At 40.7% G+C, this 16,741-nt stretch overlaps 2 protein-coding genes across 3 annotated transcripts in view; one reads left to right on the top strand and one right to left on the bottom strand.

The window, feature by feature from the left end:
* The first annotated feature begins 582 nt into the window (after positions 1-582).
* coro6 (coronin 6) lies at positions 583-15,617 on the top strand. 2 transcript variants are annotated; one of them, XM_080866959.1, is made up of 11 exons: positions 583-793; positions 3,554-3,753; positions 6,209-6,331; positions 9,528-9,657; positions 9,806-9,984; positions 10,580-10,699; positions 10,807-10,911; positions 11,024-11,169; positions 12,216-12,273; positions 12,734-12,961; positions 13,442-15,617. In XM_080866959.1, exons 2-11 carry the CDS (start codon positions 3,556-3,558, stop codon positions 13,562-13,564), a joined length of 1,410 nt encoding a protein of 469 aa, XP_080723085.1. In that variant the 5' UTR covers positions 583-793; positions 3,554-3,555; the 3' UTR covers positions 13,565-15,617. The 2 variants fall into 2 exon arrangements, with proteins under 2 accessions (XP_080723085.1, XP_080723086.1); XM_080866960.1 differs by lacking the exon at positions 13,442-15,617 and adding an exon at positions 13,284-13,432.
* The window catches only part of LOC308387072 (von Willebrand factor A domain-containing protein 7-like), a 15,293-nt gene continuing 12,378 nt past the window's right edge, over positions 13,827-16,741 (bottom strand). The window contains exon 16 of the mRNA XM_080866954.1: positions 13,827-16,470. Coding sequence (XP_080723080.1) covers positions 16,063-16,470 — 408 coding nt within the window. The 3' untranslated portion in view covers positions 13,827-16,062. The remainder of the gene's footprint in view (positions 16,471-16,741) is intronic.

The following is a 16,741-nucleotide window of genomic DNA, read 5'->3' as shown; positions in this document are numbered from 1 at the left end:
TTGGTTTGTTTTGTCATTCTAGGTTTTTATTAGTCAAGCATTTTGCTGTTACTGTGAACAAATTTCACACTTTGGCTCCACAGTAAAAAAAAAATAAAAAGGCACAAGCAGGACCTGAAACCAGTAATGTATTCTGGTTACCATCACATACAGATCTTCAGACCTTGAGCACAAACATGATGCCGTGTTAAATTAACGGAGCGCAGGAAAGAAATCATTTCTCTGATGTTCTCTTTTTTTCTCTTTGTTTTGAATCAATTGTCAGCCGCAGTGCAATTAAAAACAACCTTCTTTTGGACAATAAGTGCCCAAATAACTTCCCGGGGGTGTTCACAGTGGCTGCCCAACATCCAGAGTTGTCAATAGAAGGACTTTAAAAGCAGCTTTGGAAACCAGCTCAGCTGAGCGGTGTGCTCATTTACCAGTTTAACTCATATTCATCTATCCCAAGCAGTGACCCCGGGAACGCGCTCCCCCACTTGTCAAAGGCGCACCTGTTCCAAAATAGACGGCACCCACCCTGCACCCATCCACCCGCACCCTCCCCCTTCTCTCTCTCCTGCTCTGCCCCCGGCATCTCCCCTCTGTCTCTCCCTGCCGAAGACCGTAGCGCAGTTTTCCAGCTCTCTCCTCACTAAAAGTCCGCACCGACTCCGGGACAGCTGATTGCAGGGAATATAATCCAAAAGGAATAAAGGCAGCAGAGGGAGAGGGTGGAGGAGGAGGAGTAGCAGTCCATTCGACATAAACCGTGACCGTTATCCAGGGAAGTGGGGTCTCCCCAAAACCTGAGGTGAGACTGTGTTTCTTAATATGTGTGTCGGTGTCTGTGCTGCAGTGGGGCGAGAGGTGCGTCAGCTTCTTTACTGCGCAGCTGGAGAGGAACGAGCGCGTCCTTACATTTGGAAACCCCGAAAACACAGCCGGGACGTTGTGACTATGCACTTTTCTGCCTCTGGCAACTGATCTTAAGTCTTGCATGCTGTGGCAGCTGCGGGATACTTTAAGGAGTACTTTGTACATGACTACCCCCACCACCTCCACCTCCTCCTGCGCCCCTGCCAGTCTCTGTTCCCGTGTTTTATGCGTTTTTCTGCAGGCTGTGCGCAGTGGCAGATCAGATTTACAGTCAGCTCATTAGTGATAAAACGACACAGGGTGCGGGACCTTCTTTCTGGAACCATTTGGGATCGCCGGGGAGGAGCGGCCGGCCCGGGTAGGACAGTGCAGTTTGTCATGTCTATATTAGGAAAGTGCCAGTGTCATTCTTTCGCTGTCTGGATTCTCCAGGGCCGTGCCATGCGCGACAGAGCAGACCCATCTCATTAACCTGAGGCGGAATTAATAGCAAGAGGTTTTTCACAGATGCTAAAATCTACTCTTTGCCTCAGTTTTAGTTTGGCTTATATTACATGACAAGACATTGACAGTAGAGCACAGAAATCAGTGTACTTAGAAAAAGAAGCATTAGACCAGGAGAACGTCATTATGTGATCATTAACAGTCTTTTCTTTCTTTTTCTTTTCTTTTTTTTTTTTGACATCCTATTGTAAAAACTATATAATATGTATAATGAGGTGTTAAATGCCCCACTGTTGGCTTTGCTGAAGTGGTCTCTGGGATGTGACTCTTTCACAGAGGTTCCAGGAGCTTCTTTCCCCTCATAAGTCAACTTTGGGGCAGATTGTGATATATCCTACTGTGAAAGTCAGACAGCATCATTGACAAAGGTTTTATCTGAATAGTGAAAAGTCTAATGCTTAGAGTTTAATGTAATCCTGCTAACACACAGAGTCACTGCATTAGTCAGATCTCTTAGGGGCCCCATACAGACCTACTTTTAGACTAGGGCTTTCAGTTTTAGCCTTATGTAAGCCAGTGGAGTCTGCAAGTATGTTAGGTCTGTTTGAATCGGCATATTCTCACAGGAGTTGTGTGACTGAAGTGCTGGGCTGTGACACTGTATCTGTCAAGTTCTCTCCCCCTCCTACCTTTTATCTGTTCTCTGTGTCTTAGTGTTTGTCTTTGATGTTTGGCTGCCACATAGTGTTTGGTGGGACAATCACCTATTAATATCTGCAGTAATGGCAAGGACTGTTACAGAATATCCCCCGGTGTTTCGGAGGATTACAGTCCGGTTGGCCTTTTGCCTGCGACAGCCACAGGATAGCAACAAACAGCCTAAGATCAAATTACAGAATTCATCATCATTTACAGGAGAAAAAGTCACAGTGTTTGAAGCAATTAAAATGTTTATTAAGAAACAAGCAACACTGATGTTAGTATTAATCATTGTAGAGCATGATTAGACTATAATGAATCGGTGTCACTTAAAAAGCATGCAAACTCAGTATAACTAATATAAATAATAAATAAGTCATGAACTTTGTGTGCTGTGGCAAAATAAGTGAGCTCTTCTTATTTATTTACTTAATAGACTTTTTTTTTTTATTAGAAGCTCAGAAATTGTAATGTTGAAAATAATAGTAACAACATACAGCAACAGCAACAGCACAGTTTTTGTACAAACCACTGTGAGAACTGTCCACACACAGAAATCCATCCATGTTCTTAACTGCGTATCTAGTTCAGAAGTACACCCTGGACAGGTCACCAGGCAAATACCAATGCTAACACAGAGACAATCATTCACACCTATGACACATTTAGAACCATTAATTACCCTAACACTTATGTCTTTGGACTGTGGGAGAAAGCCAGAGTACCCGGAGAGAAGCCATGAAAGCACAGAGAGAACATGAAAACTCCACGCCAAAAGTTCAAACTCAGAAACTTCTCACTGTGAGGCGGCAGTCAGAAAATCAAGTTGTCATTTTTAAATGAAACAGTGCAGAAAATGTACTGTCAGTAAATGGAAATACGATATTATTAAGTCTGTTAAGTTTGCAGTTTAATGTGAAAGAACCTCAAGCTTACTGCCTAACAGTAATTATGAAAAAGTGAGTGTAATACAAAAAAACTGCTTACACAGCCTACTGTGTCATAGACTGTACAAGCAGGTTCTACCAGTCCAGGTCGCCAGTCCATCGCAGGACATGTCAAAGAACAAACTTTCAATCTCGCCATTCTGCACCTGCTTCATGTTGTAAAAAATAACGCTTTATATAACTTTTGACTATCCTGTATTTATGTTTGATCTGCAAATACTTTCAACGAATAAAATAAATACCAAAAAGAGGTTAGTTAGTCATTTTCAACTTTCAAAACAGCAAAAACTGCCTAAACATATTACAGTAGTAATTAAGCATTAAATAAGCAGTTATATAAATACTTAAACCCACAGATTAAAAGCACAGACTGAGGCATGTGCTTCACTGTAATTAACAGATTTCTCTGTTGTCTCCGTTTATGACACATCATTCCAAATGAAATCCCCTGAAATCATTCATGTACAGCAGACACATTAAACTCCTCAGATAGCTCTACTTTTTCATCCTCTCCTTCCTTTATCTTTATCTAAACTTTCATCGCCGCTCTCTGCGGTCTCTAATTCTTCTTCATTTCTTTCCTGTCTGCCCTCTCCTTTCCTCAGCCATGAGTCGCAGCATCGTGCGGCAGAGCAAGTTTCGTCACGTCTTCGGCCAGGCGGTAAAGGCTGAGCAGGGTTACGATGACATTCGTGTGTCCAAGGTGACATGGGACAGCTCCTTCTGCGCCGTCAATCCAAAGTTCTTGGCAGTCATCGTTGAATCCAGTGGAGGAGGAGCGTTTCTGGTCCTGCCCCTTTCTAAGGTCAGTAAAGGTCAGAGGGTTGGAGGGATTCAAATGTAACACTCAAATATCTGACATGTTTTTAGCTTTTTTGTGCTTGAATCAATTCTCAGTCGACCAGCGTTCCAATAAATCACAATAAAAATTAATAGCACCTCATTTGCTTCTCTGTGTGATGTAGAGTGTAAATGAAAGTGTGACTGTAATAAGCTCTGTTCTGGGAAAAAGGATTTCTAGGAACATTGACAGCATGGCTCTACATGTCTCATGCTGATTTGCAGGAGTATCTAAATGACTGACATTAAATCATGTACAGATATTCATGATCTACATTAGATGAACTCTGGCTGATCAACTGGCTCTTTCTTTCTATTTATATCGAGCTATTTATGGTCGTTGAGCTGCTGAGTGGTGTTTGTGTGCGTGTTGCAAGCAGATATACTTTTATTACGTGTTTGTCTGTGTTTTAAAAGAGAAACAGCAGACTATTATTGCTCTATAAGAGGAAGAAAAGAAAAAGAAGTGCATATCTGGTGCTTTTCTGGATGTTGGTGTACGTGAATTGGCATTGTTAAGTGAAAGCACTGCTTAAATGAGTGTGGACACTGTTTTTGATGTGTGTAATTTTGCCTAAAGTTTAAATACACAACTTTTACAGCAGGAAATCCAGCCATCCAATAAATAGTATCCTTAAAGAAGAACACTCAGAATTAGATCTTAAAAACAGCAGAAACGGCAAACTACAAACAGCTTATACACTTTGTTTTTGTTTCTCAGTGTTGCTGAAGCACAGTGATCAGAGGTGGACTTTCATTCATGAGTGTTAGTCTCAGTAAAAGACTGTCTGGTAGTATTTAGCTTTCGCTAGGAGCTGAAGTGTTGCTTGTATACGGCAAGGTTTTTGGCAAATTCCTTTGTCCTGTGGTCCAGTAATTATTTTGAAATACACAGAAGAGTCAGTGTTTGATCCTTTGAGACATGCAATTCATAAGAAATCAGCTGCTTTTCTTAGACGTGATGCTAACAGTGCAAGCTGACACCAGAAATGTAGTTAACTTGTGTGAATATTTTACTGGGAGGGTAAAAGTGACCCAGTGATCCTGATATTGGTTAGTGAAATGTGTTTAATTCATTTTCAGGGCTAAGTTGGATAAATATATTTGGATTTGGGTTTTATTTCAGCGTGATGTAACATCCACCTTTGATTTACATCTAACGTGGTGAGAGTTCATGCTCGAGCTCAGCGCACTTCACACTGTTGTAATAAGACTGCAGAAATTAAACTGAACTACACAGCCAATCACTGCCCAGAGTTACAAGAACAAGTTAACATTATCCAGTCTAGAAATTTGGGGGGAAAATTGGACTTCGTGTTTTAAGCTTACACAAAGGTTAGTATTTCAGCTCGACTACAAAAGGTTAAGCGACCGGTTTTTACATTTCCGAGATTTAAGAAGAAAACATAAACAGTATGTGGGTGTAATAAGGTCATACCCGGTGGGATTCTTCAGCATCTCAGAGGTGCTAATTAATGAAAAAGAGCAGCAGGACACAAAGCAATGCAGAGGTTTTTTTGAGGCACTAAGGGAATGGACATGATTATTTACTGGAGTCACGGTGAACAGACGCGCTATTAATACACACCAATGTGCTCTCCATCCTCCTCTTCCCCCCACTGAGTCCCCAACAGGCCACATTAAAAACTCCCCTTTCAACGCCTCGTCACTCGGCTATAAATACACCACTCTTGGAGTGTGACTGAGTGTGTGTCAGGACGGAGTTATATCTAAGAGCTGATACACATGTTCACATGAAAGGAACCATGGGAACAGGGAACATGGGAACATTGGGTTGTCTTCAAACATCTGCTTTTGAGACAAGTTTCAAAAGGTTCTTCCTGCCACATCTGGTTCACTTAAGATCAGAAATACACCTTTGAGAAAAATATTTGATGGTATTAAATATGTTTTCTCAAACGGTTGCCCATTTCCAATCTATATTAGCTTAAAAGGAGCTCTCCAAATATATCCAACTAAATCTCAGTCATGTACAGTCATCTGAAGAATAAAGTACACCCTATTTCAATTCTATGAGTTTATGTATCAGGAAATAGACCTGAACAAAAATCTCTTGGCCCATCACAGCTCTTGATCTCACATATAACATCTACTTATTCTTGAAAACTAAGAGTCTTCCACTGAGGAAGATGGTAAAAATCTGGAGAGCAGCTATTAAAACGGACCTCATGGTTATACCCACTATGTCTGAGATCAAGAATTAACTTTTAAGCTAATTATTCCAGGACTGTTTCACATTGAGGGAAAATAGTTGTTTTAATTTTTTAACCTAGCTGTGCTGATGTCTGACTGGGCTTAAGGCTGTTATTTTGACCTTTTTTAAAGAAATGAATGAATATTGATTATTAATGGTGACCCGTTATACAAACACAGTCCTAACTCAGTCCTCTGTGTTGCAGACAGGTCGTGTGGATAAGAACTACCCGCTGGTGATTGGTCACTCTGGACCCGTCCTGGATATCGATTGGTGCCCTCATGACGACAATATCCTGGCCAGTTGTTCGGAGGACTGCACTGCAATGGTAATGTGTGTGTGTGTGTGTGTGTGTGTGTGTGTGTGTGTGTGTGTGTGTGTGGGTGGGAGAGACAAGTTGCAGATGCATGTGGAGGAGTTTGTTATTCAGTGACTCAGATAGCAGTCATAGAGGTCTTCACAGCTTGAGTTTGTCACGTCTTCCTGCTTCTTAAATGAACAACAAGTTAAGAGAACCAGTCTACGCGTCAGTGCGTCTACCTGTCTGCATCTCCACCCACCTGCTCTGCGTCATCTCTATCTCTCCATCAGGCCACGCATGATATTTTGTAAGGCTGATCAAAGCATTCTGCCTGTGACCGGCTTCATTGCTGTAATGCATCTACAAACCTATGGCATCCACAATACGACAGCTTCCTCATGACCTGTTTCCCTGCTTGTTGTCAAGTATTTTCCTATCAGTATCCTATCATATCGGGCAAAACTCTCGTCAAACATGCAGGAAATAAGGAGACGTGAGCAAGAAATATGGAAAATAGTTAAAGTATCGGTATCTGCGATCATGTCCTGCTCCATCTGGTGCTGATCACCTCACATCAGCAGGAATGGGATTTTAATGTGTTAAAATCACGTCACCTTACTGATTATGTGGCTTACCTTTTCCATATTGTTTAGCAGCTGGGGCTTTGTAAACACACTTTGCATTCTCATCTTACATTATTGTTGTTGCTGAGTTTAGGATGGCAGACGGAAACCAGAAGAGTTTTAGAGGTGTTTGTGATACACTGCAGATGTCTCATGACTGAGTTCAGTCAGCAGGGGTCACTGTGAGGTCTTTATATTTCTGTGCCATGATACTTGCCTGTTATGAAAGCACTTGATGTGAAACTAAACAAGGTTATACATCCTTTAAACCCATTATAGCAGCTGTTTTTTTTTTTAACATTTTATAATCCATGACATTTTGTGTGTCCCAGCTAATTTTACTATTCAGCATTCCTGCGCTGTTTCAAATTTCTTCTAAGACTGTGTTAAAATAAATAATGCATATTTGTGGTCCTTGTTCTGGAGTTAATTTAGATATAAACAGGCTTCAGCTCTTCAGATAAGACTAGTTAATGTCTGGATAATTCCCTGGACCACAGTGTTTCCTGGCCGAGCTGCGGTCAGACAAAGTGTTAAACTGTTATTTCTGGGACAAAATCCACACTAGTAAAAGGCAGTAATTACTTACAGTATGTGAAGAGCTGTAAGCTGCTCTAAAAGCACGAGATGAGAACCGGGTTAAGTGTTCACAGTGTGATGAGCTGCTCCACTGACGCAAAAATGACACTCCAAAGATAATTTCTGGGTGATCTTGATTTGGACAGCAGATAGGAAATATTTCTGGCCTTGATATGGAAATCTGTTTGAGCTCACAAAAATTCCCTCAGGGCAACATCATCTGATGTCTTCTTTTATCCAATCCGCAATCAAACAAATATATTCAGGTTTAAGATACATAAATTGTGTTTGCATGCGTTCCCTCCGGGTACTCCGGCTTCCTCCCACCATCCAAAGACATTCAGTTTGTGGGGATAGGTTAACTGATTAATCCAAATTGCCCATAGGTGTGAATGCTTGTCTGTCTCTGTGTGTTAGCCTTGTGACAGACTGGCAACCTGTCCATGGTGTACCCCGCCTCTCGCCCTATGACAGCTGGGATAGGCTCCAGCACCCCATGTTAACACACACCGATTGCTCCAAACTTCTGCTTTTTAGAGGCGTTCACACTTGCTGATCACCGAGTGCATTTGATAAGCACTGCCTGGATGCTACTTACCCTCCTAATTCCTATGGCTGAAGTAGTTTGAGGTAGAATAAAACATATAAACTATATATTTAGATAATATATATTGTACATTAGTTATACATGTGCCCTTTGCACCTTTTTCTGGATTGTATAATGACAACATGTCTCAGCATGTGTGCACCAGCACAGTTGTCACGGAGACCAAAAGTCACCCACTTGTTCATAGTGACATTGCAGGAATCTTTGCGCGATCGAGTGATTGAATCGTGGCTTCTCTTGTGGCAGCAGCTGCTCCGATGCTGTTTGAGTGCCGTGTGTTTGCCTTTGTGAGCTCTGTTTGTGTCCGGCACTCAGACAGACGTGTGCAGCTGCTGTGAGCTGTGATGTCATTCCGTCAAGTTCACAGAGACTCGTCATTGTGTCATCTCGCAGGCTCATTTGAGTCGTGAGTATGGGTCTGTGTTTGTGCGCGACTTCTTGAACATATGTGCCTTAAACAGCTGTGTGTTGTAACTGTAAAGACCCAGTTCCAACAAACTGAATATGTACTGAGAATAATGTATTGTGTGTTCTAATGTCCATTGACACGAGCAGCTGCTTTTAAATAAAGCAGATGAATTGAGAATTGAAGTTTTTGTGACTCAGTAGCCCAATAGTGAGAGTTTTAGCCACGTTTGGGCTTGATAAAATAATGCTTTATGTATTGATTATGGATATGTTTATGGTTTAAACAGCCACTACCTCAGTATTGTATTTAGATCAGCTCAGCAAGTGAGAGATCTTTGGCACTGGAACCTTTCTGAATGTTTCGTCCCGCTACTTTTGATCAGTTATGTTTGAGCAGGCTTTGGTTGAGTGCAACTAAATAGCCCATGTGAACAGACACGGGCCAACGCAATATCTACCAACAGATAAAGTCTGGCAGCAGTTCAGCTTTTTATAGATAATCTGAATTATCTTCTAACGAATAGCAGCAGGTAAAGCACAAACAGTTTCATTAAGGGAAACCCTTTCCGATTATCTGCACAGTCGTCAGTGTACTGGAGCTGCACACAGGTGTAAGCTTTAATAGATGGCTGTGAGGCAACATAAATATAACTCTGTAATAACAGTCAGTAGAGTTATGGTTCAATTAAAATGAGTGAGCTCCACAATAAATCTGTGGCAGTGAATTTAATACCAAAAATTCTGTCACGTGTAAGTGAAAAGAAGAGAAACAAAGCAGAAAGGCTCCGATATTACACGTAATGCCAGATGTTGTTGATTCTCTATTGCAGGACAACTTTCTTTATTTTATTTTATTTTATTTTAGTTTATTAGTGTTGTGATGCAGACATCTTCCTCCTGAGATGCAGACAGAAATGTATTTTATTCTGCTGATGTCAAATTTTGAATGACTTCTAATAATATTTTTGGACAACTCACGTCATTGCTGTGTCTGTGTCGTCTCCAGGTGTGGCAAATTCCAGATCACGCTTTGACCCGCCCCCTGTCAGACCCGGTGGTGGTCTTGGAGGGACACTCCAAACGAGTCGGCATTGTCAGCTGGCACCCCACCGCACGCAACATACTACTCACTGCAGGCAGGACACAGAAACACACAAACCTCCAGTGTCCTCTTATGTTTTCATGACATCCTTCATATCTTTTTTTGGGCCCCCTATGTGACAGTAAATTACAACAAAACCTGAATAGGATGTCTATCTGTGTTTCGACTCCATCACCCTCCAGGCAGTGACAACCTGATAATTATCTGGAACGTGGGGACAGGTGAACCCCTCATCTCCATGGACGACCATCCAGACCTCATCTACAGCGTCAGCTGGAACCGTAACGGCAGCTTGTTTTGCACCACCTGTAAGGATCGACGTCTGCGTGTCTGTGATCCCCGCAAAAGAGAAGTGGTGGCGGTGCGTGAGTAGAAATTACAGATGGCTCGTCTTGGCAAAAAGGCTTTCCCACCGCTTTGGAGGAATTTTGGCTCATTTGTTTTTGCATAATTGTTTTAATTCAACCACATTGGAGGGGCTGAATAGCCTGTTTAAGCTCATGTGAAAGCACAGCAAATTGTTGAGGTCCTGAGGCAGCAAAGCAGCCCCAGACCATCACACTACCACCACCGTGTTTGACTGTTGGTGTTAGTGTTCTTTTCATCAAAGGCTGTGTTAGTTTCATGTGAGACAAATATGCAAAAAACTAAGAAATCATGTAAAAAGTATACTGTTTCACAGTATAAACTAATATAATGCAGAAGCTGTCTCAAAATATATTATTGGTATATATTATTATAAATAATTAGCACAATTATTCTGGTGACTATATTTTTATTTTTCTTATTGTTCAAGAATATATTAGCTCCATATAATTACTTGACTTCAGGAAACAGTGAAACACAAACTTTCATTAAACAGGCACAGAGACAGAAAATAAGGATTAACTTGAAATCTTTAGCTCTTACATTGTTGTAGTTATGTTACTAATGTCTGTTTCTCTGCTGACCAACAGGAACGTCTGGCTCCACATGAGGGCATCAGGCCAATGAGAGCAATCTTCACCAGAGATGGAAACATCTTCACTACAGGATTCACCAGGATGAGTCAGAGAGAGCTCGGCCTCTGGGACCCGGTAACAAATGACTACATTTCACAGAGTGGCTGTAAAAATATACACACTATAATATGAATCTACACAGAAACCTGTCAGTTTTCCTCACAGCTTGTTATTGTCCACAGACAAATTTTGAGGAACCTATTGCACTTTTGGAGTTGGACACAAGTAATGGAGTATTGTTACCTTATTACGATCCAGATGCAAATATGGTCTACCTCTGTGGAAAGGTACAGACATATAACTGTGACTTATTTTTACACTTAATTGTAGATGTATTATCAGCCTTAATGCTAACACAGTCACACTTGTTTTTACACTTGTTCATGTGTGTGTGTTTAGGGGGACAGCAGTGTCCGGTACTTTGAAATCACAGAGGAACCACCGTATGTTCACTACCTCAACACCTTCAGCAGCAAGGAGCCCCAGAGAGGGATGGGCTTCATGCCCAAAAGAGGTGTTGATGTCAGCAAATGTGAGATTGCCAGGTAAGATGCTGATCTTGCAGTGATTTCAACTTGAGTGCAACTTAACCGTGTAAGAAGGTGAATGAGCCAGCTGTGGTTCAGCTGGAGGTTGACTGGGTTGTATCCTTGGGCAAGATACTAGCCTAAAGTTACCCCTAATGCATCCACTGGAGTGTCAGTGTCATCATGAGGTCAACACACTTAGGTATATAAAACCAAAAACTAAATTCTTTTAGGAATTATATTTAAAAATGCCTTAAGTGCTCAGGTAGACTAGAAAATAACTGTATAAGTACCAGACCACTATAAAGTTTGCTATAAAAGTTTCAGCTTCTCCAGCGTCCCTACAGTTGCTGTTGTCTCTGCAAACTGCTTTGCAACCCACCTCCATCTCAGCTTCTCCTTTTTGGGCCTTTTTACTTTGTCTTTAGTATTTTGGTAATGCCTGCGCTCGTGTGCTCGCAGATTGAAATAGTAATCTTTGGTCCTGTCTGAAATCTAGTTTTTGAAAATCAATATCACAAGATGTCAAAGAATAAATAGTCACACGACTATATTTGGGCATATCTGCAGCAGCGATTCACAGCCCTTTTCATGTTTTAGTGATTCCACTGATTTAATGGATGTGTTGCCATTTTAGCCTTCAGATAAATGAAACAAATATGCAGTAGTTATTACATCAGTTATTATTGCAGACAATTTGGTCCATTAATTTTCTACTTAGCACAAGTGTTCATATTGGAAATTTCCATTTTGTTCACCTTAAAAGCTTCACCACTGAATGCTTTGTATTCTCTAAACACTGCTAAATGCTCATGAACCATAAACTCTCTGACATGGACATTTCTAAATATCAGAAATGATAGTTTATGTCTTTGCAGAAAGCTGCAAAAGTAGTCCTTTTTCCATATAGTTCTCATATACATCTCCATATGTGATAAACAATTATGTGACTTACTGATTGCAGGTGAGATTGATTATTCAGTTCTTATAGACAGACATTTAAAAATACGTACAACGACAACTGTGATAACTTGTGGCCGTGTCCTCTTTTCTCATCTTATCAGGTTGTATAAGCTGCTTGACAAGAAATGTGAGCCCATCACAATGACAGTGCCCAGAAAAGTAAGCCTGACTCACCCTTCCATTATGGTCTTCATGCTCTGCTGTGTTTGACTTTGACAATGGTGCAAGATGAAGATATCAGTCTTATACTTTATCGAAACAGAAATCCTGGACTTGTCACACCACACTTCTATCTGGCTCCTTAAAACTCAAACACGAATCAACCTTTGTCGCTGCAGTTTCATTTGAATACAGTTCAGCTGAATGGAAAACCATTAATGTTTACATCCTGCCACGAGCACCTTGTGAGGCTTCCTTCTGCACAGTGATTGGTTCTTAGCTGTAGTTTAGTGCAACGAAAGGCTTCTTCGACACACTGCTCCCAGTGTTTGTGGATTGTTTCTGATGCTATCCAGTGGAGGACAAATACACATGTTTGATATTAGGGATGAACTTGCAGCTTTACTTTTTACTTCACACAAACGTCTCTGTTGTCCCCTTGATCTTCCCTGTTGCACAGTCGGACCTCTTTCAAGATGATCTGTACCCAGACACAGCAGGACCCGAGCCCGCCATGGAACCCGAGGAGTGGCTTGATGGCCGAGATGAAGATCCCATCCTGGTGTCCATGAGGCAGGGCTACGTGCCGCCGAAGAGCAGAGAGCTCAAAGTGGTGAAGAAGAACGTCCTGGACTCCAGACCCACCACCCGACGCAGCATGTCCACTTTGGACACCAACAGCCTGCCGGTAAGCCCACTTCCTGCACCTCCTGCACATGAACTATTTTCAACATTAATTTAGCAGTATAAGATGACTCCTCTCTACTAATCTGCATTCACATTATAGGCTCCCAAAGCCTGGATGTATTTTTATACATCTTATGTATAACCATGTACAGCACAGTTGAATGATTTCTTAGTCCTGTAATCTGACTGTTGGTAAAAAAAAAAAAAAGAAAGAAAGAAAGAAAAGAAAACAACAACAATAACAAAAAGTGACTCTGTTTTAACCCTTTTCTGTTTTCTTTTCTCTTGTAATTCCATCTGCCCACAACCTTTTTTGTTCAAAGCTTTCACCTGTTTTCATTGATTTCCTCTAGTCCTAGTCATCTTCCTTAACCTATTCTTCAAACATTTTCCTTAATTTCACCTTCTTATCACAGTCTTTTTTCCTTTCTGTTTCCCTTTTATCCTTCTGCACACTTGTCTCCCCTCTTCTCCTTTCCAGCCTCAGCTGCTTGAGAGGTTACTGGAAGAGATTCAGAATCTGAAGGCCACAGTGTTGTCTCAGGAGAAGAGAATCTGTGACCTGGAGAATAAGCTTTCCCAGTACACCAATGGCAGTGCCTGATGTGCATGTAAACATGGTCTGAAGAACTGGTCTGAATATTATTGACGAGGATTCACTCTTGTGAATGCTTATGAATGTGTACACGTGACCATTCGACAGATTTGAGGAAATTGCATCTGTACCCCTTTCGATGGTTGATTCTATAAAATCTTTATCCCGGTTTTACCTTTCATTCTACTGCAGGATATTTTTTGGGATAGTCACAATTTTACAGCGAAAAGGACGGAGGTGATGTTTGTGTGAAGGCACTGTAAGTTTGAGAGTGTAAGTTGGGTTAAAGGGATAAAAAAAAAAAGGTTTCTATTAGAGAAAAAAGAAAATGTAGAAAACAGATTTAAAAAAATGCAAGCGCAAGACTTTTATAATTTGCTTCTATAAAAAATACAGGCCCGCTTCAAACCTGCCCACACATCCTCCCACTGCATGTGGAGTCACGGGTCTCGAAGTTAAGAAGAAACATTAACAGAGACATTTCCCCTCAAATCAGGATCTGGATTGATTAATACAGTCTTCACATAGAGTGAATTAAGATCATTCCTCAGCTGGCTTAAGCTGCCTGTTCTGATTCAGCTGCAGAAATTAAAACAACCTTTCTTAAGGTCAGGAAAAAAGTTAAAAACATGAAAAGCACAAATAAACATTACTTTAGAAGATCCTTTTTTGAAGCTTGAATTCACGTTCATTCTTTTATTTGTGTTTGCTGTGCTACGCACATGCTAAGACCATCACATGCCGTATTACAGAGCTAGTTCATGTCAAACGACAGAACTCATAGTATTTATGGGGATTTGTTTCCTGTTTCCTACACAAAACACGTGCTGACCTGTGATCGTTGTGCACTCATGTCGAGGGCCTCGTGACCTCACCAAAACTAAATCAGTTTAGAAAGTTAATGCAGGAGACCCTCGAAGCGGCGTGAGAGTGTGCACGGGCTGGCTTGGAATCGGGATGCTGCAGTGGACATGCTCGCACCATCACTAAACACTCACAAAAAGCCACACAAACAAACAAGGACACATTTCAGCATTTCAACCCCCTGTGTCGCAGATGACCAGTTTATTTAAATAATGCTCAGAAAAATTTTCAATATGTAAATAGTGATAAAAGGAAACAGGAGAAGAAAATGTAGCAAAATGTGAAAAGAGAAACGTTTTGTTGTGTAAAGGTTATACATTAGACACATTATGACAACAATAAAAAGTGGTTTTTTTTTTACTGCTTGACTTGTTCATTTCTTGTTGCCCCATTTCCACCATTAACATTTTTTTTTAAATTTCCATCCAAAGAGCTTCCAAAACACCTGTTTTTACCTTTTTTAAAACTCTCACAAACTGTGAAAATGTGGAAACTGAGCAGTACAAATTAGAGCATGATAAATTAAGAAGAGCATTAGCTTCATAACAGATAGACAGAATTAAATACGTCAAGTTTCAATCAAAAATCAGTTCCCATATTAGCTGAGAAATCAGTGGTTTAAGATATGAAGCTGTATGTATGATCAAAATCCCCCCAAAAAGACATAACATGGATGAATAATGTTTTTATGCGTAATTATGGAAATATATACAGTACTGTAAACGTCTTGAGCAACTGACTCATTTCATAATATTTTGCTATGAAAACGAACTATGTGTCAACATAACACAGCCTGAACTGGTAAAATGGTAAATGGCATGTATTTGTATAGCACTTTACTAGACCCTAAGGACTCTCTTAGGCAGGCTTTCTGCTAATTCCTTTAAGTAGTCTTCAGGAACAGTTCTGCAGACTTCTGGAAAGACATTCAATGCTCTTCTTTGGATGTTGGCTGCCTTTTGTTCCGTTTTCTGCGAACAGGATCCCAAAATGCTTCAATAATGTTCAGGTCTGGTCTCCGGGGAGGCCAATTCATGATTGCTGTCTTTTTCTGTTGTGTTATTCTTTCCATCTCAGTTAATTCTCGTAGCTCAACTTGCTGGTGCACAACTTGACAAACTGTGATATCTCTGGCATTTTTTTTTGTAGATTTGGCTAAAAAAGTGAGATCAAATTCTGTGTTTTTGCAAAAGGTTGTGTTGTAATAAAAGGTTTTAAATTCTTTGATAGGATGTCTGCTTTGAGCTAGCTGCCTTTCTTATGTTTCATTGACTCATAGGTCAGTGTAAACTGACCAGAAAGAACATTATTATGAAAATGATCAGGTACATGGACTGGACTGAAAAAGAGTGAAAAGGCACCCAATGTCCGAAGAAAAACTTCAGAACGTCTGGAGAAGTATTGATCAGGACTACTTGATACAAGTGAAATAGAAGAAAGTAAGCAGATTTTAAAGAAATTAGAGGTGGCATAATGGTTGTGCACAGTGCTGTAATATATTTCAAGGCATCAGTTTTTGTAAGTGCCTCCATACCACAGTAGCCAATATACTAGTAGTAGTTAAATGTCAAAAATAGAACTGATATAACTTATACATATATATTGACATACATAAATTATAGCTGTACCACACTGACATGGAGTCACTGGATGCCCATTTTTGTCAGAATGTGGAGTCCCACAATCACAATGCTGAGACAAAATAAGGGCGACCAAGTGAGCTTTGTGGCTTCAGAGACAGGAGATATTGTACCTTGCCTTCCGCTGTAGGAGCAGGTGGCTACATTACCCACGCGATCCACAACCTCTATCTCCATGTCAGGTGAACAGCAGGATGCGCTGTAGTACACCAGTGTTATGTTCTCATTGCTTGAATCCAGGGTGGTGTTTATGGTCCCGTTTCCTTGCTTGAGGGTGACAAGATCAACGCCCGTCCCATCAGCTCCATCAGTCACCCGGCTAGAGACCTCCCACATCCTCATGCTGCAGTTAACAGAGCAGTTGGTCTGCAGGCTGAGCTGCTCACACACTGGTGCCTTGAAATCGGTCACCTAAAAGGGGAAGGAAAATGCATGAAGTCAGCAAAAAGCCTGAATCTAAAGGAACTGCAACTTCCTCAATATTTGCTCTATAGAAATGTGTTTCTTTGTTACTTATGATTGGCTTAAAGTGATTTTAGTTGGTGCACAGCAGGTTAGCTAAGCATAAAAAAACCTTCAGGCCTGTAGTTTAACGAACAGAGATGATAAAATTTATTACAATTGACTTTTTTTTTCCAACAATTCTTTTTATTAATGATTTTTCATGAAATACCCAAAAAGG

The sequence above is a fragment of the Rhamphochromis sp. 'chilingali' genome (assembly GCF_963969265.1).
Source record: "Rhamphochromis sp. 'chilingali' genome assembly, chromosome: 19".
Classification (NCBI taxonomy): Eukaryota; Metazoa; Chordata; class Actinopteri; order Cichliformes; family Cichlidae; genus Rhamphochromis; species Rhamphochromis sp. 'chilingali'.
This window is presented reverse-complemented; position numbering and strand designations above follow the sequence as displayed.